Below are 20,791 nucleotides of genomic sequence, written 5' to 3' on the forward strand. Positions count from 1 at the left end.
ATTTTATCCAGGCTTAATTAAAAGCAACCACAGAGAGCAAGAGACTCAAAGAGAAGACAAGAGGGAGGAAAAATAAAATTATTTGGCTTCACATTCCAGGGACCCAAGCACAATTTGGCAACTAACTGAGGCTCATGAGAGATTTTTAATTTTTTTTTTTTTCTGAATTATATGAACTGAGTTTATAATTATAGAGATCCAGATCCTTGGCATTGTCATATCCAGCAAGTCTCATTACTTATCTTGCAGGAAGTACATGGCTGTTAATACTAATTCCATAATGACAGTGGAGCAGTGAAGTCAAATTTAATAGTGCCTCAGTTAATCATTAAAATTCGCCTATCTCTGTGGATACTGGATCTTCTAATATTTCCATGCAATGCCATTGTGGGTAATAAACGAGATGGCAAAAGGGGCTTTTTAATGTGTTATCATCCCATGGAGGCCAATAAGGCTACCTCAGTCCTGGCTCAGAAATGTTGGAGTGGGCTGTGCAAGCCAATTCCTTTCTGTGATAGTTCTCCGGGAAAAATCTACTTTGACATATCCACGAGATACTGAAAGGTCAAAGATGGAGAAGCAAACACAAGATAGCCAGAGCACATGGCACGTGTCTCAGTTTAGAGACAAATTTAGGAGAAAAACGCTCTGGAACGAGCATTGTTTTTTCAAGAGGAGTGATTCAGTAATCTCCTTTTTCTGCCAGTGAAAGAAATGAATACCAGTGGGTGAAAGTGAAAAAACCCCAACTGTTTATTAACAAACAAGGTGCCTGCACAGCACAGGAAAAAAAAGTGAAGAAATTCTAGATATTGAACTTTCAGAACCTTACCTCCCACAGCAGAACATAAAACTAAAAATGCCCAGGGAAGAAAAACACACTGGCTGCTGCGTGGTTGGGAAGGAAAAACTGTGGCTTTTCCTTTGTCTCAGGGAAGGGAAAAAGGAGTTCATGCAGCAGCTCAGGCAAAACAGATGGGAACCTGTTGAACTTCTGATGCTGGTCTCCACCTCACAGCAGACTAAGCTGGTGGAATTTGGTGTCCTTTCTCTTGTTGGTTCAGCTTTTCCCAAGGTCTTGCCTGGCTGGATCGGCCCCTGCCATTCCCCCTGCAGGTTCCAGTGAACTGCCTTGGTAGTTGAAGAGGGCTGATTTAAATTTTTTTCTTAAAAGCAGATTAAAAATTGAATTATCTCTCCCTTTCTCTCCTAAATCTCTCCATTTTTGAGAGCTGATCCACTGCTTACAGATCCCCTTCCAGTATTTAAAAATGCATTTAAATGCCAGTTAAGCATCCACTGAGACCAGCAGTCATACTTTGGTTTTGTCACCACATTTCTGGCTGATACAGCATTGAGTGCATTGCATATTCCCCAAAATAACAATACACTGCACATCCCCCAAAATAAGGATAGCGAGAAGGATGGGAAGAGAGATGTGGTGTTAAAGGGCTAGGATGATGGGTTTGAAATCTTTTTGGCCTCTGGGTGTTTGAACAGGGTGTAAAGTTATCAATAGCAATCAGGAAACATTGGCTATGTTTGATGCTTCACTTATGGCTCAATATCTAAAATGGAAATACTGATTGGTTTCGGAGCACGTTGTAATCAATATGGCATATCTGATGAATATTGCAGCTAATTAGCTGTGACTTGGTTGTTTAGTGTTTCAGATGAGGAAAATTATCATGTCAATGCTCTGATTTCATAAGAAGAGAATTATTGCTTTATTTTCTGGTATTTGTTTTGGTTTATGCATGTGCATCTTTATTTCTGTATCTGTGTATGCTCTTTGCTTTAGTGAATATGTGTTTTTGCAAGCTCATGTTGAGCAGAATTTGTCTCTGAGTCAAAATTGACAGAAAAAGCTTAATCTGCAATAAGAACTCTTATATTTGTTTTTGTTGTTGTTGTTGTTTATTTTTTTTTCTTTCAGGATTTTAAAAGGAGAACAGATTACTTGCACAGAGCATGATCATCATACTCCAGCAGCAGGGACTAGTGCTGTTAGCTTGCTTTCAGCACTGTCTTTGCAAGTGTCCATGCAGCCTCCAGCACTCACACCATCTGTCACCATCCACAGCTGCACACAGACAGTCTCCAAGCCCAAACTAACCATTTCTTAGGATTTTTTATGTGCTACAATATTTTAATGCCACCATAAAGCAATGTGATTGATGAGCACATGCCTCGTGCCCTGAGTGATCCTGTCACTCCTGAGGCTGTTGGATGAGCAGGGGGTGTCTTGTGGCCTCTTTGATTAGCTGACCCTCCAGTACACACCAGGGATGCCCCAAGGAGATCTGTACCCACTAAAGATGTTGCCTCTCCCTGCAGGGAGGTGTGCTAATGAAACAGCATGCAGGACTGAAATGCACCTTGTCATCATGGGTTCTGTCAGGGTTAGGGGCAGAGCTAGATGTCCCAAATCAGAACTTTCACAAATTTCAATTGCTAAACCCCAAATAATCCTGATCAGAAAAATGTGATCCAGAATCAATAGAACACAATATCTCTGATGCTCCCAATTGGACACCAACAATGCTGGGTCCTTCCTAAGTGTCATCCAGACTTAGAGATGCCTCTGTCAGAGCAAGGGGCAGACCTGCCTCTCTCCTGTAAAGTTCACAGAGAGGAGAGAGTTCCAGCTCAGAGGATTAACTCAGAGGTGCTATTCCACCTAACCAGGTTGTCATCTACACTGGGGGTATGGATGCCTGAGGGAGCTTTGCTTGCACTGTGAGGTGAAGGTGCCTCAGGACCCATCCTGGATGCACTCACGTGTCTGTGTGGATGACCCTCTGGGTCCTACTTCGCCACAGTTACTGGGATCCAGAGGGTCCTGGAGTGCCCAACGATGATTACCCAGGTTCAAAGATGGATATGGCTTTGCCTTGCATGAATGATAGACCAACTGAGGAGCCCATTGAAGAATGGACCCAGGGAGATGTACAAAGATAAATGATTCCCCAATTCTTGGCCTTCTCCATTCTTCTAATCTTCATAAACACTGCACAGGAAATCTGCCTCAAATGTCTCCAGCAGCGACCTGACCATGCTGAGACACCCTGTCTTGTAGCATACCTTGCCTCAGGTTTTTTTCCTGTCACAAAGTTATTTATGTTTAGTTGCCAATGAGTTAAAGTACATACAAACCTAATGCAGTCTTATGCCCTCCCTGCAGCTGTGTTTGTCTAGCTCTCCCCTGGCAATGAGTACTTGCAGGGCCTCCCCTGATGTTCCCAAACCCTCAGAAAGGTATATTTTCCCCAAGAAGAATAAAAAAAGGGCAATAATCCCTGGGTAACATGTAGCATGAGCCTGCTTGGGGTCACCCAGCAGCAGCCAGCAAAAATGTCTAAACAAGCATTCTGAGCTTCCAGCTGGTGTCTTCTTGTCTTTCATTTCACAGCTTAAGCTGCCAGTCCTCCACAAATTCTACCCTGTAGGAAGACTTGGAAAAGGAAAATGTAAAGCAGTAAACAAAATGACAAAAAGGTTTCTAAACATTTAAATGTCAAAATTTGGGATAGTCCAATTACTTCTCAGCAGAACATTGGAGCTTTTGAGTGGCTTCTGGTGTTATTCAAATGTGCATCAGGCTAGTGGGGGATCTAATCAGGGGCTTTCTAATTGTGATAATGTTGCTCTGAGAAGCAGTGGTCTCTCAGAGACCACAACATTCTTTGAGAAAAGCAAAGAGAGGAAATTGCCAAAAGAAAGGGTTGTCATAGCTCCCTGAGAAGCAGATGAAGTTAGATTTTCCCTCATTTCAAAATGGGATTCCTTCACCCACAGGTTACCAGGATGGAGCCTGAATCATGAACAGTGGACATGGGCCCTGATGAGATGATGGCCACTTCCAAATTTTGTTTTCATTGTAATGGCTTGGAAATCCCGTGAAGTTGTGGAAGGTTTTTTTTTTCCTCTGACAGATTCAGACTTTCTAAAGAGGATTTTTTTAGATAATTGGCCACTTTTTCATCCTCTCCTCTCCTCTCCTCTCCTCTCCTCTCCTCTCCTCTCCTCTCCTCTCCTCTCCTCTCCTCTCCTCTCCTCTCCTCTCCTCTCCTCTCCTCTCCTCTCCTCTCCTCTCCTCTCCTCTCCTCTCCTCTCCTCTCCTCTCCTCTCCTCTCCTCTCCTCTCCTCTCCTCTCCTCTCCTCTCCTCTCCTCTCCTCTCCTCTCCTCTCCCCTCCTCTCCTCTCATCTCCTCTCCTCCACTGAGTTCCAAACCTGTTGCCATAGGGAGGGACACCTCCCACCAGCACAGGTTGTTCAAATACCCATCTAAATTTTCCTCTTGAGATCTTTCTGATTTCTGCAGTTTTGATAAGAATTAAACCATCTAAATTGCCAAGTAGCTTTATTTGCAGATATTGATTCCTGGAGAGGCAGGAAGTTTATATTTGAATGATGGATTGGCACATCATTAGCTCTGATTGAGATGACATCTTTAAATGAATACTGTCATCTAGCACTTAATTAGAGATGACTTAGTTATTTTGCAAAGCATTTCATGTCAGGATGGGTCCCTGATGAGCTTTGGAGCTTCTTGAAGGGGAGAACATGGAGAAGGTGGTACTATTTTGTCTGTATGCAGATGCATAAAAGCAACAGAAATTTGGAAAGGGGGATGTCACTGAGGCAAGAGAGCAGAGAAGGATTGAGAGGGATATGAGACCACAGCCTACATTGTAGTGTTGGTCAGAAGGGTAACCACAAAACAAACCTCTGTCTGATTCATCATGGCAAACGGCTCTAAAAAATGAAGGGATGCTTTTCAAAGAAACAAAAATTTATTCGACCCCCTTTCTTTAGAGGGAAAAATAATAAAGGTAAGATGCCCCATAAGATGCCCATTAATTTCCTCTTCATCTGTTTGATAGCATTTGTGAATGTTCTGTTTCCCCATCCTTGTGATTTGAGGGTTATTTTGGGAGAATAAGTCTATGAGTCTAGGAGCTGCATTCCAACACAGGACTGGGCACCAGGATAGGCATTCCCAGCTCTCTTAAGCATTGTGCTCCCTGGGCCAGAGGACCAGGGGACTGCCATTCACTCTGCAAGCAAGAGACTGAGTTCCCCATACAGGCACAGGCTCCAGGTGGCTCCCAGCTACAGAGCCCTTTCCAGGCACTGGAATTCTCTATTTTTAGGGTTTACCCAATGTGAAAAGAGGAAAGGTTGGGTCTGAACCCAGTGCTCAGGTTCAATTCCAGGCCACATCCAAGGTGGCACTCAGTCCTGCTGGGGGTCAGTTTAATTCCTGTACAACTTAGCAGTGTGGGTTTAGTCACAGATTCCCCAGCTGTGCAAAGACAAAGCATAGCTGAGCACTAATGAGGCATAATTTAAAAAATTCTATCGTGCAAATTAATTTCACACATAAACACTGGCATAGTGTACTGGAGTGCAGGCCTTGTAAGCTCAGTAAATGCCTGCACATTCTCTGGCTTTCTCCAGGTTGAAAATGTTTGATTTACCTTCCAGAAAGCACAAAAATGTGTTTTATTAGCCTGAGGCAAGGCGATAAATCATCCAGCACAGTAAAAGCACAACCAGCATAGGGCAGGAAGGATGCAGCATGGGAGTCTGTGGAGCACAGAGCCCCTGGGTGCAGTGGTGGGAAGTGCTATCACACCCACAACATTGCTGCTGTACTTTCTGAGGTAAGTTTCCAGTTTTCATTACAAATAGCTAAAGGTCTCCCTAGATCCCCATTAATTATATACAAATGAGTGTTCTCTGCAGCCTGGCCATATTTATTGCTTAAATTTGTTTGTACCACTAGCCTTCCCTTATTTTCTTCCTCCTGGCATGCTTCTCTGCTGGTGTTGCATGGGCAGTTTTTCTTCTTCCTGGACCACATGCCACAGGGAAAGTTCCAATCTTGATAGATATTAGACTAAAAACTTCCTAGAAATCAGCTGCAGAACATATTTTTTCTCTCTGCAGATCTAATGTTCACACCACAGGGAGAAACAGACTCCAAATGCACCATGGTTTCTCCTGTATAATGTCAATTTGATATTGATTTTACTCCCTGGGGCCTGTTTCCTGAATGTAGGGACATGTGATGATACAGACCCTCCAGCAGAGCTACTCTGACTCCTCTACATCTTCCTCCTGCTCTGTGCCAAAATAATGTATTGTGGTAGGAGGATTCCTCATCACTTCATGGAGCTAGAGAATTGGCTATGGTGATCCATGTAAATAAAATAGAACAGAGCAAAATAAAACAAATCAAATAGTGGATGCAGAGGGTGAGCCTGGGCAAGGGAGTGTTGAATTGAAGACTTGCAGGTTCACAGGTCAGGAATGAGTCCCTGTGTGGCTAAAAAGAGGTAGGAAATGAGGGACCAATGCATGTTGAGAAACAAGTTGTTTGATAAATTACTAGGCAATATAAATAATTATTCTAACCTTCCTATCCCTTGATTTTCAGTAATGAAGTCTGATGCTAATGGAATCACCCATCCAGTTTTTCCCCAACCTGTCCTGGAGGAGAAGTGGCAAGACACAGTGAGGGAACCAGGGTGAAAACTAACTCCATGCATGGCTTCATCATGTGATGTCAAATTCTCTTCTTATGGATGGAGTAGGATTTTTTAACTTATTTTTCAAAGAGACATGTTTATCACAGTGCCACCCATCTCACCTTTGTGCAACCCAGATCCAAGAACAAAGGAAGCTCTCTGTATGTTGATAATTTTGGATAAATAAATTTTGGCTTTGGGAAAACTGGATAAAATGCAGTCATGTGTCCAGTGTAATGAGGGATGTCTTGCAAAGTCATGTTGCTCTTGCTGGTGATTCTGTGGTGCCATAGAGGGTTGCAGAGAGCAGACTAGCCAAAGACATATTTGCTATGTGACACATCCCTTCTTAATCCCATTCAGATCCCTCTGTGTTCCTGCAAAAAATGAAAAGCTTAACTGAAAATCATGAGATTAAATAAATAAATTAAAAGGGTGTAAAAAGCCAGGCAATAAATAAGCCACTAATTCTCACCTTTCTCCCAAGTGTTAGCATGAGTATGCAGGGACATGAAACTTGCTTGTACCACTCCTTGCACACCCTTACCCTTCAAGGTCAAGTATTCTCTCTAGAATATATGAAATATTCAGACACACACACAAACCAGAAGTATTCAGAGGCTGTCAGCTTTCCTAAGTGATACAAACTTTGCTCTAATAGCAGCAGTAAGAGGGAGGCACTCCACTGTTTTGATTCTCAGGCATAAGGAGTCTTGCTGTTCTGGGACAGTAACTTCAGGTTCACTTCCTAAAGGATCCAAGTTCTCCATGTGTTCTTCTGTCCTCTGAATTGAAGTCCTCCCCACTTGGTAGCGAAGTCTGATTCAAAGGATGATTTTTATGGATGCCTGTCTTGGCTGCTGCAGCCCAAGTCCTGGAGGGGAAGGTGAGGATGTTTAACTGCAGGTGGAAGCTGGTGTTAATCAAGGGGATGTGGGAATCCAGGGCATCCCTCTGGCTGCCCTGGCAGGTTTGGGACCCTGGCAGGGGTCAGGAACCCCCCTGGACAGAGCCCCCAGAGACACTGGCTGTGATCTCTGTCCATGGAAAAGAGTTTTCAATCTTACAGCATGAATTACCAGCTCTGAGTGTTTGATATCAGTAATAATTAAGTGTGGCACAGGTGCAAAAGTAAAATTTTAGGATTCTAGATTAGGGGCCCAAAGGGGACAAGATGGAGGAAATTGGGTGTGTCTTGTCCTTTTTCTCCTTCTTCATGCCCTCCATGTTTCACTGTGGTGTTGGCATTTTTCTGTTGGTTCAGGCTGGGGACACACTGTCCAGCGTAGGTGACAGATATTGGCACGTTATTGTAAATCCAGCCCAGGGAGTTTCTGGTATTGAATGTTTGTCACATCCCACTGAGGGCAGAGCCCCACACGCTGCCCTGCAGGACAGAGCTGGGCAGGGCAGCAGAACATGTTAGAGATAAACAGAATAAACAACATTGGAACCAGCACAGACCAATTATGGCTTTGGCAGCAGGGCAGAAAGACAGAGACTTTCTACAATCTCAGAATCATCAATACCACAGATTCTGACAAGGGGATGCTTCTGGCATGGAGGCAATGTGTTTGAGGTTTTTTTTTTGCTATAAAGTGCAGCACCTTAACTGAAACAAGTGGTTTGTTTAAGCTTGGTTAGTTACAGGTGACTGGAGACAGTGAGTGTTGGGTTGTGTCGATCAAGGTCAGTTTTTCTTTCCATATTGGTTTGAACAAGATGCCAGCTACCAGAGGCTCAGGCTCATGATGAGGTTCAGAGGATCGTGGAAACCCAGCATCACAGAGGCAGTGCAGGATTTGCAGATGTCTTTGGGACATCATCTCTTCCAAGCAGCTCCCTGGGGATAGGGGAATTAAGAGATGTGTGTGCTATGCAGCAGTGCTGAACCACAACAGGCATTTGCTGCCCACAGCCCCTCCTAACTCCCCATGGGAGCTTCTGCTTTCCTGTGCCACTATTATTCTTTTAGCCATTTTTGGGAAGCCCAAAAACATATGCCATCTTTGTCTTCTTTTCCTTGGGGTTCAGCAATGCAAGTCAGAGTTTTAGCAGAAGCAGTGTCAATAATTCTGTCTCTCTCTCTTGACATACAAGGCCAGTCATTGCAAGGAAGGTCTAGCAGGTTGTATCCACCAGCAGAAAAAAAGCCTCATGAATTGGGTAATTCTGCTGAAGCAAAGGAGGCAATGCTTTATCTCAGTCCTGTTCTCTCCATCCACAACAAGGCTAAAACAGCAGGAGGCATTTTCATTGCTCACAGCTCCATCTCTCTTTTCTCTTTTTGGCTAAATAAAAGTGTCATTGTTTTTGGTTTTTTGCTTGTGTTTTTTCTTTCTTTTCACTCTTTGGAATCACACTGCTGGGGCTGCCACGTGCTCTCCACAGCTGGATCAAAGTCTCTGTCTGCCACTGTGTACCATTGCCTCCCATTCCCAAGCACACAGGTATTCCCCCATCTCCCTCCCCCTCCAATTCTCCAGCATCCTGCTGGAATGTTGGCCTGAACTTTGGACAATGGTTGTTCTTCCAGAGCCCTCAGCTGGGAGATAGGATTAGTGGCTGGCTAGCTCAAGCTCCAGGGAGCTGCTGTGATGCTCACTGGGCTAAAAAATTTTAGTTTGCCCCACATCCATCTGTATGTTAATGTAGTCAAGCAGAAAAAAACAAACCAAAACATGATCCCCCATTGTGCCAGGAAAAGAAAGAAGTGTGAAGGTCTGTCAGAATGTTTTCTCTGTCACAAGTTTTGTCACCCTTCCACTGAAGGCTATAGGGGACTAGGGGACTAAAGCCTTTATTTTTTTTTTCTGAAATTAAATTCTACTTAAATTCTACTTTTACAGTTTGTGCTAGGCTTGACTGGAAACAGCAACAAAACAACACTTAGGAGTGCTTTTTGTTAACATATTTTTTAAAACTTCCGTTTCTGTTTCATGATAGAAATCAACTACACTATAGAGTCCTGTTTGTTCTCTGATTCCTGCTCTCGTGTCATAATATTGTTCTGCTATAAAGTTTCTCAATAAAATCTAGTGTACATTATTACATATTCTATGTTATACATGGGGATTCCATATATAGCTATCCTGGGAGTTTTCTTTAGGATGTGATAGATCCTACATGACATTTTATAGAGAATTTTGTTCAATTTTGTTAAGTGGATATACTGCTAAAAAAAAAAAAAAATCTAAAATGACATACTATATGTGCAATAGATACATACAAGATATAAAATACAGCCTATAGTAAATCATATCCCAATACTGTATCACACATCATATAATATAAACACAATAATAAACATCATAATAATATAAACTATATATAGCAGATGATTGTTAGTTAATGTATTTTGGACTGTATAGTGTATTTTATTACATACTGTATGTGTACTACACCTAATTTAATTAGACAAAATGTGTGCTCTATAGAAAACTCATTATATCAAACTTGGGTTTATATAATCCCTAAACACAGGTAAAAGCTGCAACGTAAAGTCAATATTTGCACACAAAGTATTTGGTATTACATAAACTAAACCATCTAGGTATCATCTAACATGGAGATAATATATAGCAGCAGTCTACTACAAATACTGTGGTTTAGAACACATATTATGGATAACATATAAGCTATATGATATTTAATATTCAATGTAAATGTAGCTACATATACACTAGCACAATAGTGGTATTTTATATAAAATAAATGTAACTTGGGATAGAACTGCACACAACAGTAGTATATAATAACAGTATAAAATATAACAGTAGTATTATGTAGTATATCCCTATGCTATTCTATTATATACTACTCCTTTATATCATATATTATATTTGTGCCATACCATATAGGAATTATATAATACTATGTTGTTTGTCTAGTAAATGCCATTAGCAAGATACAATACATTACATAACGAAACATAATATATCTTATCTTCTTATCATAATGAACTATATTGAATCTTATACTACACACACTATTTACTGTAAACACAACACATAACATTTTCTTTGACTGGGGGAAAGAGGTAATTAATGTCTGCTCAGCACCTGGCTTCTCATTTCCCTTTTCTGCAGAAAAAAATAAACACACTCTGCTCTGGTGTGGGGTGCTGTGAAGGGCACATTGAGCAGAGAGGGGATTTTTAATTTCACCATGCCCATTTGTGTACTTCTGGATTTTTGGGTCTCTGTTGCATGTTTCAACTGTCTTGTGATTTGATCTCTTCTTCTCTCTTCCTGCTTTCATTTCAAAACTCTTTCCTGACTTGCTGTTGCGATATAGTTTAAAAATATATTAAAGTCTGATAATTTAGGCTTACATTTCCCATCCAGAAGGACACTTCTGCCAAGCAGGTACTTGGAAACTGGTGTGAAATAAGTAGGACTTCTACGTACTGGGCAAAGGCCAAAGAGGTTCTCTGGCCTGTGCAACAGCTGGTGTCAGCACTGAGACCCAGACTTGCACTGAAAATTATTTTACAAAGCTTGTTTTGTTTTTTGCTGGGGAGAACCAGGAAGATCTTGGTGACTATTTTTAATAGGTGAGGTGTGTCTAGTTGCAAATGCCAACCACATTTTCCATCATCAACCAAGTGCATGGACTTGCTCTTCTACCAAGGAATGGATGATGCTCAACAGGGTTAAACTGGAGGAAAATTTCACCTGTGTAATGCAAATAGAGGCAGCCCGCCCAAACCATGAGCCATGAGCTGCCACCAGATGGAGTAACCTCCCCAACTACCTCCTCCACCATCTGTATTTTCATCAGGAATGATTTTTTTTTCCCTGAAGGAATTCATTATGATAAATATTTTATCATTGAATTCTGAAACAGTTAATAGTGATTTGACATTTACTTTAAGGAGTTCCTGATAATTTTAGTGGAGTGAGAAGTTAGGGTATTTAATTGTCTCTGGACACTTTTACTTCAGAAAAAAAAGAAAAAAAAAGAGAGAGAGAGAGAAAAGAAAGAAGCCCAACCTCAAGACTAATTAAAATCCCAAAACACGGTTTTTATCTTTCAAATAAACCAAGGTCATAATGGCCCCTTTAGAAGCTGCTGTGTGAGGGGGGCTAAGGGAGAGGAATAAAAGCCAATTTAAAACATGTACATAACCCTCTGAGGATATTCACATAGAAATCCTGAAAGGTAACCCAATTTCTCTTGGAGACTCTCTCTGAGAAGCTGATTAGGGAAATTGGTAATAAGAGCTTCTGATTCTGTAGACAAAGATTGACACCCAATGTGATCAGCTCCACAGAAGACTTTCCCAGGCACAAATCCACCACTTCAACACCTTCCCTTTTCAGTCCTGTTTTAGAAATTTGTCAAGAACACTCTCCTAACCCACATCATTTGGAAAAACATCCGTCTCTGGGAAGATCTGTGCCACTTCAAACACATGACCTTCTTCATACTCCAATGGCATGGACTTTTTCCTCTTGACGTTGTGCTAGTCAAGAAGGGTGGGAGGGACAGCACTTTTAGCTAAGAAGGCAATTTATTTGTTCTCTCTTAAAACACACACACTGTTACAGCAGAAATAGGCTACAGTGTGGGTAAAGTTCTGGACACAAAGTGAAAACAGTGAGAAGCTATTTCTGGTACTTCTCTCTCTCAGGTTAACTCAGACCATACATACAGTTGAGGCTTGCATACAGCAAAAACGCAGACATTCCCCACAGCCACGCATCTCCTGTACCTTGTCCTCTTCCATTGAGCAGTCCAAGGGTTTGCACACAAGGAAAGGTGAAATTTCAGAGAAGGAAGCCATTTGTTGGAGAGTGTTGAACCCACATAGCCCAGCCCCCTCCCTTCAGTTATTGATGTTTAAAACCTTGGCTGAGAAGAGTAAGGCTGGGCTGGTACACAGTTTCACCTATGTCAGTGTCATGAAAGAGAAAAAAACCCCACTTTTATGGTCTTTAAGGTATCCTCTACCTATCCATTTTTTAAATAAGGGATGGTAGAAAGAACAGATAACATGTAATATACATAATTCCCTATTATACCTGTGGATTGCATTTATATGGAGTATTCTTTGACACATAACAGATGCTGGGATTTAGTGCAACAGGACAGGTTTTGTAACATCTCTTGAGCAGTGCTGGGACCAGCTAAGATGCCTTCCCCCTTTGAGCTGTAAGATCCTCTAAAAATCCCCTCTGCCAGGAGATATCTGGTTGTTACAAGAATCTGTCAAATGATAAATTTTAATGAGGATCTGGCTGCAGGTCCTTGGCTGATGTCCTTCGTTGACAACCAAAATTACCAAACCAAAATGTCCTTCATTGACAAGTGTACTGCACCACTGGCATGGTGAGGAGGGCATAAACACACGAGTGGCATTGCCTTTTCTTCAGGACAAGCTTTATTAACTATTTGCTTTAACAAGGTAGTTATGAAGGCATTGGTTCTTTAGGTTACAAGGAAAGTAACGAGACTCAGGTTGAGCATGTAAATGACAAAGTAACAAGAAAGGCATATGTTAACCCAGATAACTACTAGACCATCTATTAGAAGACATTTTGCAAGCAACATTCTACATTTCTTTGCATTGAAGTAAAAACATATTTTTTGGTCAAGAAAATTACCTTTTTCAATTTTTACATTTTTTTTAAAACTTATATCACAAATGTCAGGGTAAGGCAAATCCTGGATGAACAATATGATAAAAATCCCTATTCCCCAAGAAAATAGATCCACGTACTCTGTTAAATTTTGTAATTTTAAAAGCAAAGCTGGCATGCACTGCATATAGAGAAAACTTTTTTTTTAATATAATTTAATTCAAGTCCTAAAGCAGAACAGTGTTAATTCAAAGAGAGGCTTTCTCAGTGCTTTATAGAAAGAGTGACAATTAGCTGCAGTGACCCATTATTACAGACTATGTCTCAGTATCACCTTTGGATGTCATCATGGGAGCAGTCACCAGCCTGAGGAATATTGTGCCTAATGGTAGGGATGAGCACTTTCAGGCACAGGAGAAACAACAATCAAGCACAGCCTCTTACGTTGAATGCAAACAGCAGCACCCAAAAGCTGCTACTCCCTTTACACCACCTACTGTGAATACATTTTGAGTTTAAATCAAAATTCTTGACATAAATATCAGTATGGTCGTTCTCCAACTAACATTTGTTCTTCTACAAAACCAGCTCCTTACCTTTCTGCATCTCCAGAAGAACATCAGAGACTGACTGCAGCAGCTTATTAACACAGCTGAGAACTCATGCTGCCAACGTATACTCACATTATGAGTAGTGAAAAATGCCAACAACTTAAATCAAAACCCACCCAAAGGAAGACAGATATGAACAAGGCTGCAAATAGTACAGTAAGGACTTAATCTACTCATAGGTTTCCTTGCTTTACACTTTCTGGACTTCATGCTTTGCTGACACATCATTGGGCAAATGGTTGTTTCGAAGACTTGCTATTGTCTACCAAGGTTAAATAAAAAGCAAAATGATATTACTGGCAGGGGCTAGAGAGAATCTAATATGATGCATCTTTGCAGCTAATTTTTTTTCTTTAACTGCCAGTCAGTCTTCGCAAGACATTTAAGGAATCTTTATCTCCTTCTGAATGACCACACCTCACCACCCAACCTCCTGTGGGGCTGTCCCTTTGGCTCCCTTGCTAAAGCCAAAGTTGGTGAAAAAAGATTCTTGGCTAATGTTAATGTTGGCCATGGGGAAGCACAATCAGAAGGGGTACAGAACTACATTCAAGGGACTGGATGGTCTGTTGGAGTTCCCACAGTTACACCACCTCCTGATGCATTTATCCACTCCTGACTGACCTATTATGACAGCCTGTTTCAATTATAATTACACAGTATGAGAAATACACAGAAACACCAGGGACCATGCAGAAGAGTCCACATCCCAAAAGACACGTTCTGCCAAGCATGACCCCAAGACTGGGAAAGGAGAGCATCAGAGGCACCTCAAAGGGAACAAGGAGTCCCTTCAAGAGTATTTGGAGGAAACAAGAGCCAAAGGAATGGTAGCTACCAAATACAGGTAATCTTAGTGAAATTCTCAAACCAATTAATAGACTAACATTAGCTCATTTACTCCTACAATTGATCCAATTTGGAGTTGTCCATCCACTCCAGGTGATGAAGAAGCTCCTTGAGAGCCCCTCTGGCGCTAGTCACACCTGGGTGAATGTACCACTGGAGACAGCACACAGAAATACCCTTCCCTGATGCTTTTCCTGTTTTCCTTTCTAATCCTTATTTTTCCTTGACACCGTTTTGAATTAACAACAACCATTGACTGTCATAGCCCATGTTAGGTACACTCAGGTCACCCTTGACTTGCTGTTACTCCATCACAGGATTTATCATTAAAACTGCTCTAGCTGGGATGAACCTAGATCACAGGAGGATAGAGATATGTCTTACCTTTTTTTTTTACTTTTTTTCATGGCCAGATATTAAATACCTGTTCTGTGATTCAGGAATATTTTGGGTGAAAAAAGGAGTACAGAACCAATTATTTTATCACAATTATCAAATTAGAATCAATTACTGTGCTTAAAATGACCAAATTAGTCTTAGCAGCATTTAAAAATCCTGTTTGTAGCACATCCCACTAGGGACACAGGTTGCATGCTTTTCCATCCAGTGTATTTTCCATCAGTTTTGGTTACAGTACAGTTGGGATATGCACACGAAAACCTTTTGTTCCTTTTCTAAAAATTTCAGTGCAGCATTTACTGGCAGAAAAATTGACATATGGAGAGACATTCTTATTCAAATAACTGTTAATTGCTTTAAAAAAAAAAAAGAAAAATCCATGCATATGTGGTGGAAAATGTAATGAGGGCTCACAAAAGCTACTGTGTGAAGCTGTTAAAGCTGGGAACTGTATTTAAAGATGCCTCCAATGCAGAGTCTTTCCAGCATTGATGAAATGTCTGTTGTCTACCTGTACCCAAAGGTCATACTTACAGCACTGGTTTTGAGATGTGCAGAACTAACTGGAAAAAGCAGGATTTAGGGTGTTGGCTGTTTGAGGCCACATGTGTTATTCACATGTAAGGACGTGGCACAGCATAGGCTGAACATGGGAAAGAAGATAAAGATGCTAGAAAAGGGGTGGGCCTGGAAACAGGCTACTGATAGTATGATGCAGGAGGAAAAAAGACCCAAGATAAGAGAGGGACTCACATTTCAGAAGAAACTGTTGTAAACGCAGGGTTAATTGCAAAACATTGTTAGACCTGGGAAGTTATGATTCTTTCCAACAGACTTACAGAATGAAATGCAATGAAGAACAAAGAGAAATTAATAGCAAAGACTCATTCCCCCAAAAGCTCCCCCCCTCCCAACCCGCTGATCATCTCTGTGTGCTCTTTTCGGCCAAGAATGATGCTGGAGGATGTCAGCGCCTGCCCGTAGGGTTTCCATGGGTCTCTCCTCTCCTGCATCCTTCCTTTGACACAGCAGGAGAGAGAAAAGCAGAAAGAAAAAAGTGAAATTCTCAAATGTCTGCACAGAACCCACGTCTCATGTTTCCAGCAACAGATGCCTAAGGTTTCATTTTTTGTCCAATGTGTGTGTGTGTGTGACACAGCTTATGTATAACAGCTACTATTGGGTGAGCAAATTACCTGTGCTCATCAGGGTGTCTTGGCTTTCCAGAACATACCAGAGATACCAGCTCTGGCAGGTGCTTTGGTGACAAACAACACATTAAAGTACTAAAAATAGGAAGCAGATGGACCCCCCTCACTCCAGAACGACCCTTGTGAGATTCTATGAGGTTTAACAGGCTGATCAATCCTCCCTGGGGATTGCTCCTAGTAATTAAAACAGCAGCAACGGAGTTTGGATGACTTTGACAATGAGTTACAATGAATTTGACGCCTGCTTCTAATTCTGTGCATGCCATTGAACTGCTGAGCAAGACCTGGTGTGCCCAGGATCTGGCCCCTTTGCATAGAAAGATGCCTGCAAAGCCACATCTTGCAGTGGAACTGAAGAGATTTATTAATTGATTGCTAATTCATGAACAAAAACTACTCCAGCCCTAAACATTCACAGATGATCATTTCTATGGGAAAATGCAGCATGAGAAACAGATTTCTTAAGGGCCACATGAAAACTGCAATATTCAAGTAACTTTTTTTTAAAACAGAAGGTCATTAACATATCGATGTATTTTTAAGTTAAGGATTTCATTATTTCCTCTTTTTTGTTTGGGCAAAAAGCTAAGGGAGGGGGAGGAAGAGTTATGGGTGCTGCATTTTAATTAATATTTTGAGGGTGCATCCTATTTTTACTTCAGTACTTTTTAAATGGGACACTATCAGGGCTATTTCTCACTCCAGCAGTATAGTAGCACATCACCTGTATGCTGATAAGGGCCAAGAGTCACGTTCAATAATAAGACCTTGTGTTTTAAATCTCTGTGTTACAGATGTTACATTGTACACCATGTTCTTGTGCTGCATGAAACCCCATTACAAGGGTAAATATAGGATGTTGCTGTTGATGATATTGGTACTTCTCAAAAACCCTACCCCAAAGGAAGCAGTGTGCACTCAAAATCACTTCTGAGGGAGAAATGGCTCCTGCTTCTTTTTGTTAGGGATGAGACCTGGACTTCTATCTTCCCACTACATTATTCATTTTAGTCTGGAAGAAATGCTATTTATGCCTATGAAACACACTTCCTCTACAGCCACCACTGCTCCAGCCACAGTACTATCATTTAGTGTGGAAAGCCAAAAAAAGCTCCGAAAGGCAGCAGAGCTCCAGAAGACAGCTCTCTGAATTTGCCTTGTTTTTCAGTGGTATTGCTGCAGAGATATTAGGTATGGAGACACAAGGGCAACAAACCCCTTACAATGTGAACCTTTTGTTCCCAGAACACAGCTCATACAGAACTGAGCTTTGTTCCAATCAGTATAAATTGCCTGTCATTTCCCGAAGCAATGCCAAAAATTGTTTGCTCACTTATTCTTCTGTTCCTTATCTCAGTGCTGTTTTGCCTTACAATGATCTAAGACCATGCACTACCTGCATCCATTACAGCTGCAGACTGCTGCTATAATATTTGCTTTTTTCCTTTTTCTGATGCAATACAGGCCATATTAGACAATTACTTCTCCTTTGTATTAGGTATTCCTATTTTTTTTAATGTTTGCTAAATTTTAACTTTAATTCAGTTGCTTTCAAAGCAAGTTTTTATACAGAAACTGTATGGAAAATAGGGGAGAAAAGATAATTGTGAAGATCTTACCTGTTACTTAAGGTTTCTGCTCTGTTTCCATTGGATCGTTTATACTTTCAACTTGACTATTCATTTCAGCTGAAAAAGAAACAAGATGGTCATTAAACTCTGTTAATGATACTTGTTAAATTATGTGAAGTAATAACTACTTTTAAACCAAAAGGGACATTAATTGCATTAAGAAATCTCTTAAGTCATCAAATAAGTCTCTTAGGGGACCCATCCTAACCCTGGACACTATGAGAAGCAGTCCTGCAAGGAGGAAGGCTTTAGCATCACTAGAAATGTGAGCCTCTGGCTCTAGATTTGCTCTTTGGTCCACATCCATCCAAAAAGTCCGACTTTGGCACCTAAGCAAGGAGTCCAGCTCAAGGGCAGAAGGACATTCATGTCTCTGTAGGCCACAGAGATACAGGTATTACCAAAGAGTGGCCTAGACTTGCTGGACTAAGTGGAGACCCTCAGATTCAAACCTTGACCCCCAGATTCAAACCTTGACCCTCTGATTTCAAACCTGAACCTTTTATTCAAACCTTGATCCTCAGATTCAAACCTTGACCCTCAGATTCAAACATCCACTTCTAACAAAGTCCTTGGTAGGACTCGGGTTGAGCCACAGGATGAAGACAGATCCATTTCCATAGAAAAATAGGATGATTAAGTTGGAAAAGACCCTTCAGGTCACTGAGTCCAACCTGACACTGCCAAGTCCCACTAAATCATGTCCCTAAATTACAGGAGCCAAGCTGTAACACTTTTGATGCCATCTCAGTTACAGAGATGCTGCTTCCAGAAGTTCTTGAACTGCAAATTGCTGGAACCTAGGGGAGAATTCAGAGGCAATGCCACTATATTCCTACAATAATAGTTTCTTAGTGTAAGATCCATTTAAAAGGCAATCTTATTTTAATTTAAAATTACAAAAAAAAAATCAAACAAAAAAAATTTTAAAAAATTAAATAGAAGGCTTAAACTAATTTCACTATGACATTTCTCAAAACTGTAATCTAAATTATGGCAGGTGTGATTGGTCATAGCAAGGCTAAACATAAATACCTGCAGTTTTAAGACTAATATTTAGTATTTGTTCTGCATTGAATTTGAATGAAGCCATTTATAGTAAAATAATTTTTTGTTTCTTTACTTTGTGTTATCACCTGTAGATTGTGAGGCATTTGATATGGGTGGCAGGGAAAAACCTCAAACATGAGTAAAAGATTTGGAAATTAAGATGGGAGAGAGGAAGGAAAAAAACCCCAAAATCAATAACGATGCTACTTCCAGCCAGGTAGTATGATGTCTTTTCTGAATCAATATTATATCAATGTACCTGTTACAGTTTTGATGAATTGTTTGTAAATTATTCATCACCCATATGCAGAGAAGATACTGTAATGGCTTCCTGGATGTATGTATGAATAATATGAAAAGTATCCTCTCCTGATTACACAGCTCTGATGCACATCACATTTAGCAAGCTTTATATATTCTTTAACAATATTTGCATAGAAAATACAGGATGCTTAATAAAAAAAAAATCACTGAAAGAAGGCTGCTGCACACTGACAGCAGCATCCTCTCCCAGCCCCATCATGCTGGACAGCCTCACTGGCAGTATTTGCTGAAAATACCATCAGCCTTCACTCATGTTCCACAGAAACCACCTGCAAAATAAATCTGGACTTGAAACCTGTGGTGAGGCTCTGTCAGCATCCCAGATGAACCTTCTCCTACATATTTGTGTTGGAGCTCAGCTCTTTGCATGAGCTCTGCTAGGGACAGGGAGGTCTGCCTGAAGGATGGGCTTCTGCAGCCCACTGAGTGAACCCCAACATATGCCACTATGATTCCACACAGTTCCTTCTGTTTAGCTGGAAAAGTGCACAGCAGGGAAGCACATAGCACAAGAACACGTGGAGGAACTGCCACCAGGTATGGTGGGGATGGGAAAGGAAAAGGGAAAGGGAAATGGAAAGGGAAAAAGAAGGAAAAAAGAAGGAAAAAAGAAGGAAAAAAGAAGGAAAAAAGAAGAAGGAAAAAGAAGAAGGAAAAAGAAGAAGGAAAAAGAAGAAGGAAAAAAGAAGAAGGAAAAAGAAGAAGGAAAAAGAAGAAGGAAAAAGAAGAAGGAAAAAGAAGAAGGAAAAAGAAGAAGGAAAAAGAAGAAGGAAAAAGAAGAAGGAAAAAGAAGGCTGCCATCTAAGAACCCAATCACCAAAGGTGGGGATTGCCATCATTAAAAAAACTAATCAGCAATCTGTCTTGAGTACAAGACATTTAATATACACAAGGGTCTTAGCTCTGATGGAAATGGGCAGGACAAATATGTGTCTGTATACATAGCCCTAATCCAGGCTATAGATGCACCTTCTGACAGTTTTCCTGATGGAGAACCAATCCCAGGTCTCAAATAATAGTAATTTCTCAAACATATCACTCTCATGGACCTGCCCACTGGATGAACAATATCAAGATCCACCTAAGCTGTCTAAATTCTCTGCATCTCTAATGCACTTTCCACTGTGCCCTTGAACATGAAATTAAACCACAAGAGCTGGGCTGCCAAGGGGGATGCAGTGATACATGCCTGTGCTTTCAGCTGTGAAGCAATGAGATCTCCTGGGGTGGAAAGAAGAGGACCAGAGGAAAAAATAGGCAATTTACCTAAAAATTACTGTTAAAGGGAATGAGTTTGAGCCTTTCTTTCTTTTTTTGTTTTTTTCTAAAACACGCAGTACATGTCCACAAGGAAAACCACTCTGTAACATACTCCTAATAGCAATTTAAGTAGTCTAGAAATAAAAACTTCCCTGACAAGTGAAGTACTTTTTTGGCAGCTTAAGCAAATACACTTTTCCTGTTCTTTCATATAATTTAGAAAGTTAAAAGAAAAGGAAGGTACAAGATGAGTCATATGTAGAAGACATTAAAAGATAAGCCAAATTTGAAACAGAGAAAGCTATCAAGATCCTCATTTTAGAAATTGCTAGCTG

General features: G+C 40.8%; 1 protein-coding gene across 6 annotated transcripts in view; it reads right to left on the bottom strand.

Moving 5' to 3' along the window:
* Window positions 1–12,904: 12,904 nt before the first annotated feature.
* Window positions 12,905–20,791, bottom strand: part of MACROD2 (mono-ADP ribosylhydrolase 2) — an 855,789-nt gene continuing 847,902 nt past the window's right edge. For 4 of the 6 annotated variants that reach the window (XM_021527840.3, XM_077781852.1, XM_021527839.3 and 1 more), the window contains 2 exons: window positions 17,811–17,879; window positions 12,905–15,998 (listed from right to left, as the gene is read on the bottom strand). In XM_021527840.3, the coding sequence (XP_021383515.1) occupies window positions 17,818–17,879 (62 nt within the window). In that variant the 3' untranslated portion in view covers window positions 12,905–15,998; window positions 17,811–17,817. Of the gene's footprint in view, window positions 15,999–17,810; window positions 17,880–20,791 lie in introns of those variants that run through there. The other 2 variants (XM_021527838.3, XM_077781853.1) reach the window with 2 other exon arrangements.

The sequence above is a fragment of the Lonchura striata genome, chromosome 3 (genome assembly GCF_046129695.1).
Source record: "Lonchura striata isolate bLonStr1 chromosome 3, bLonStr1.mat, whole genome shotgun sequence".
Taxonomy (NCBI): domain Eukaryota; kingdom Metazoa; phylum Chordata; class Aves; order Passeriformes; family Estrildidae; genus Lonchura; species Lonchura striata.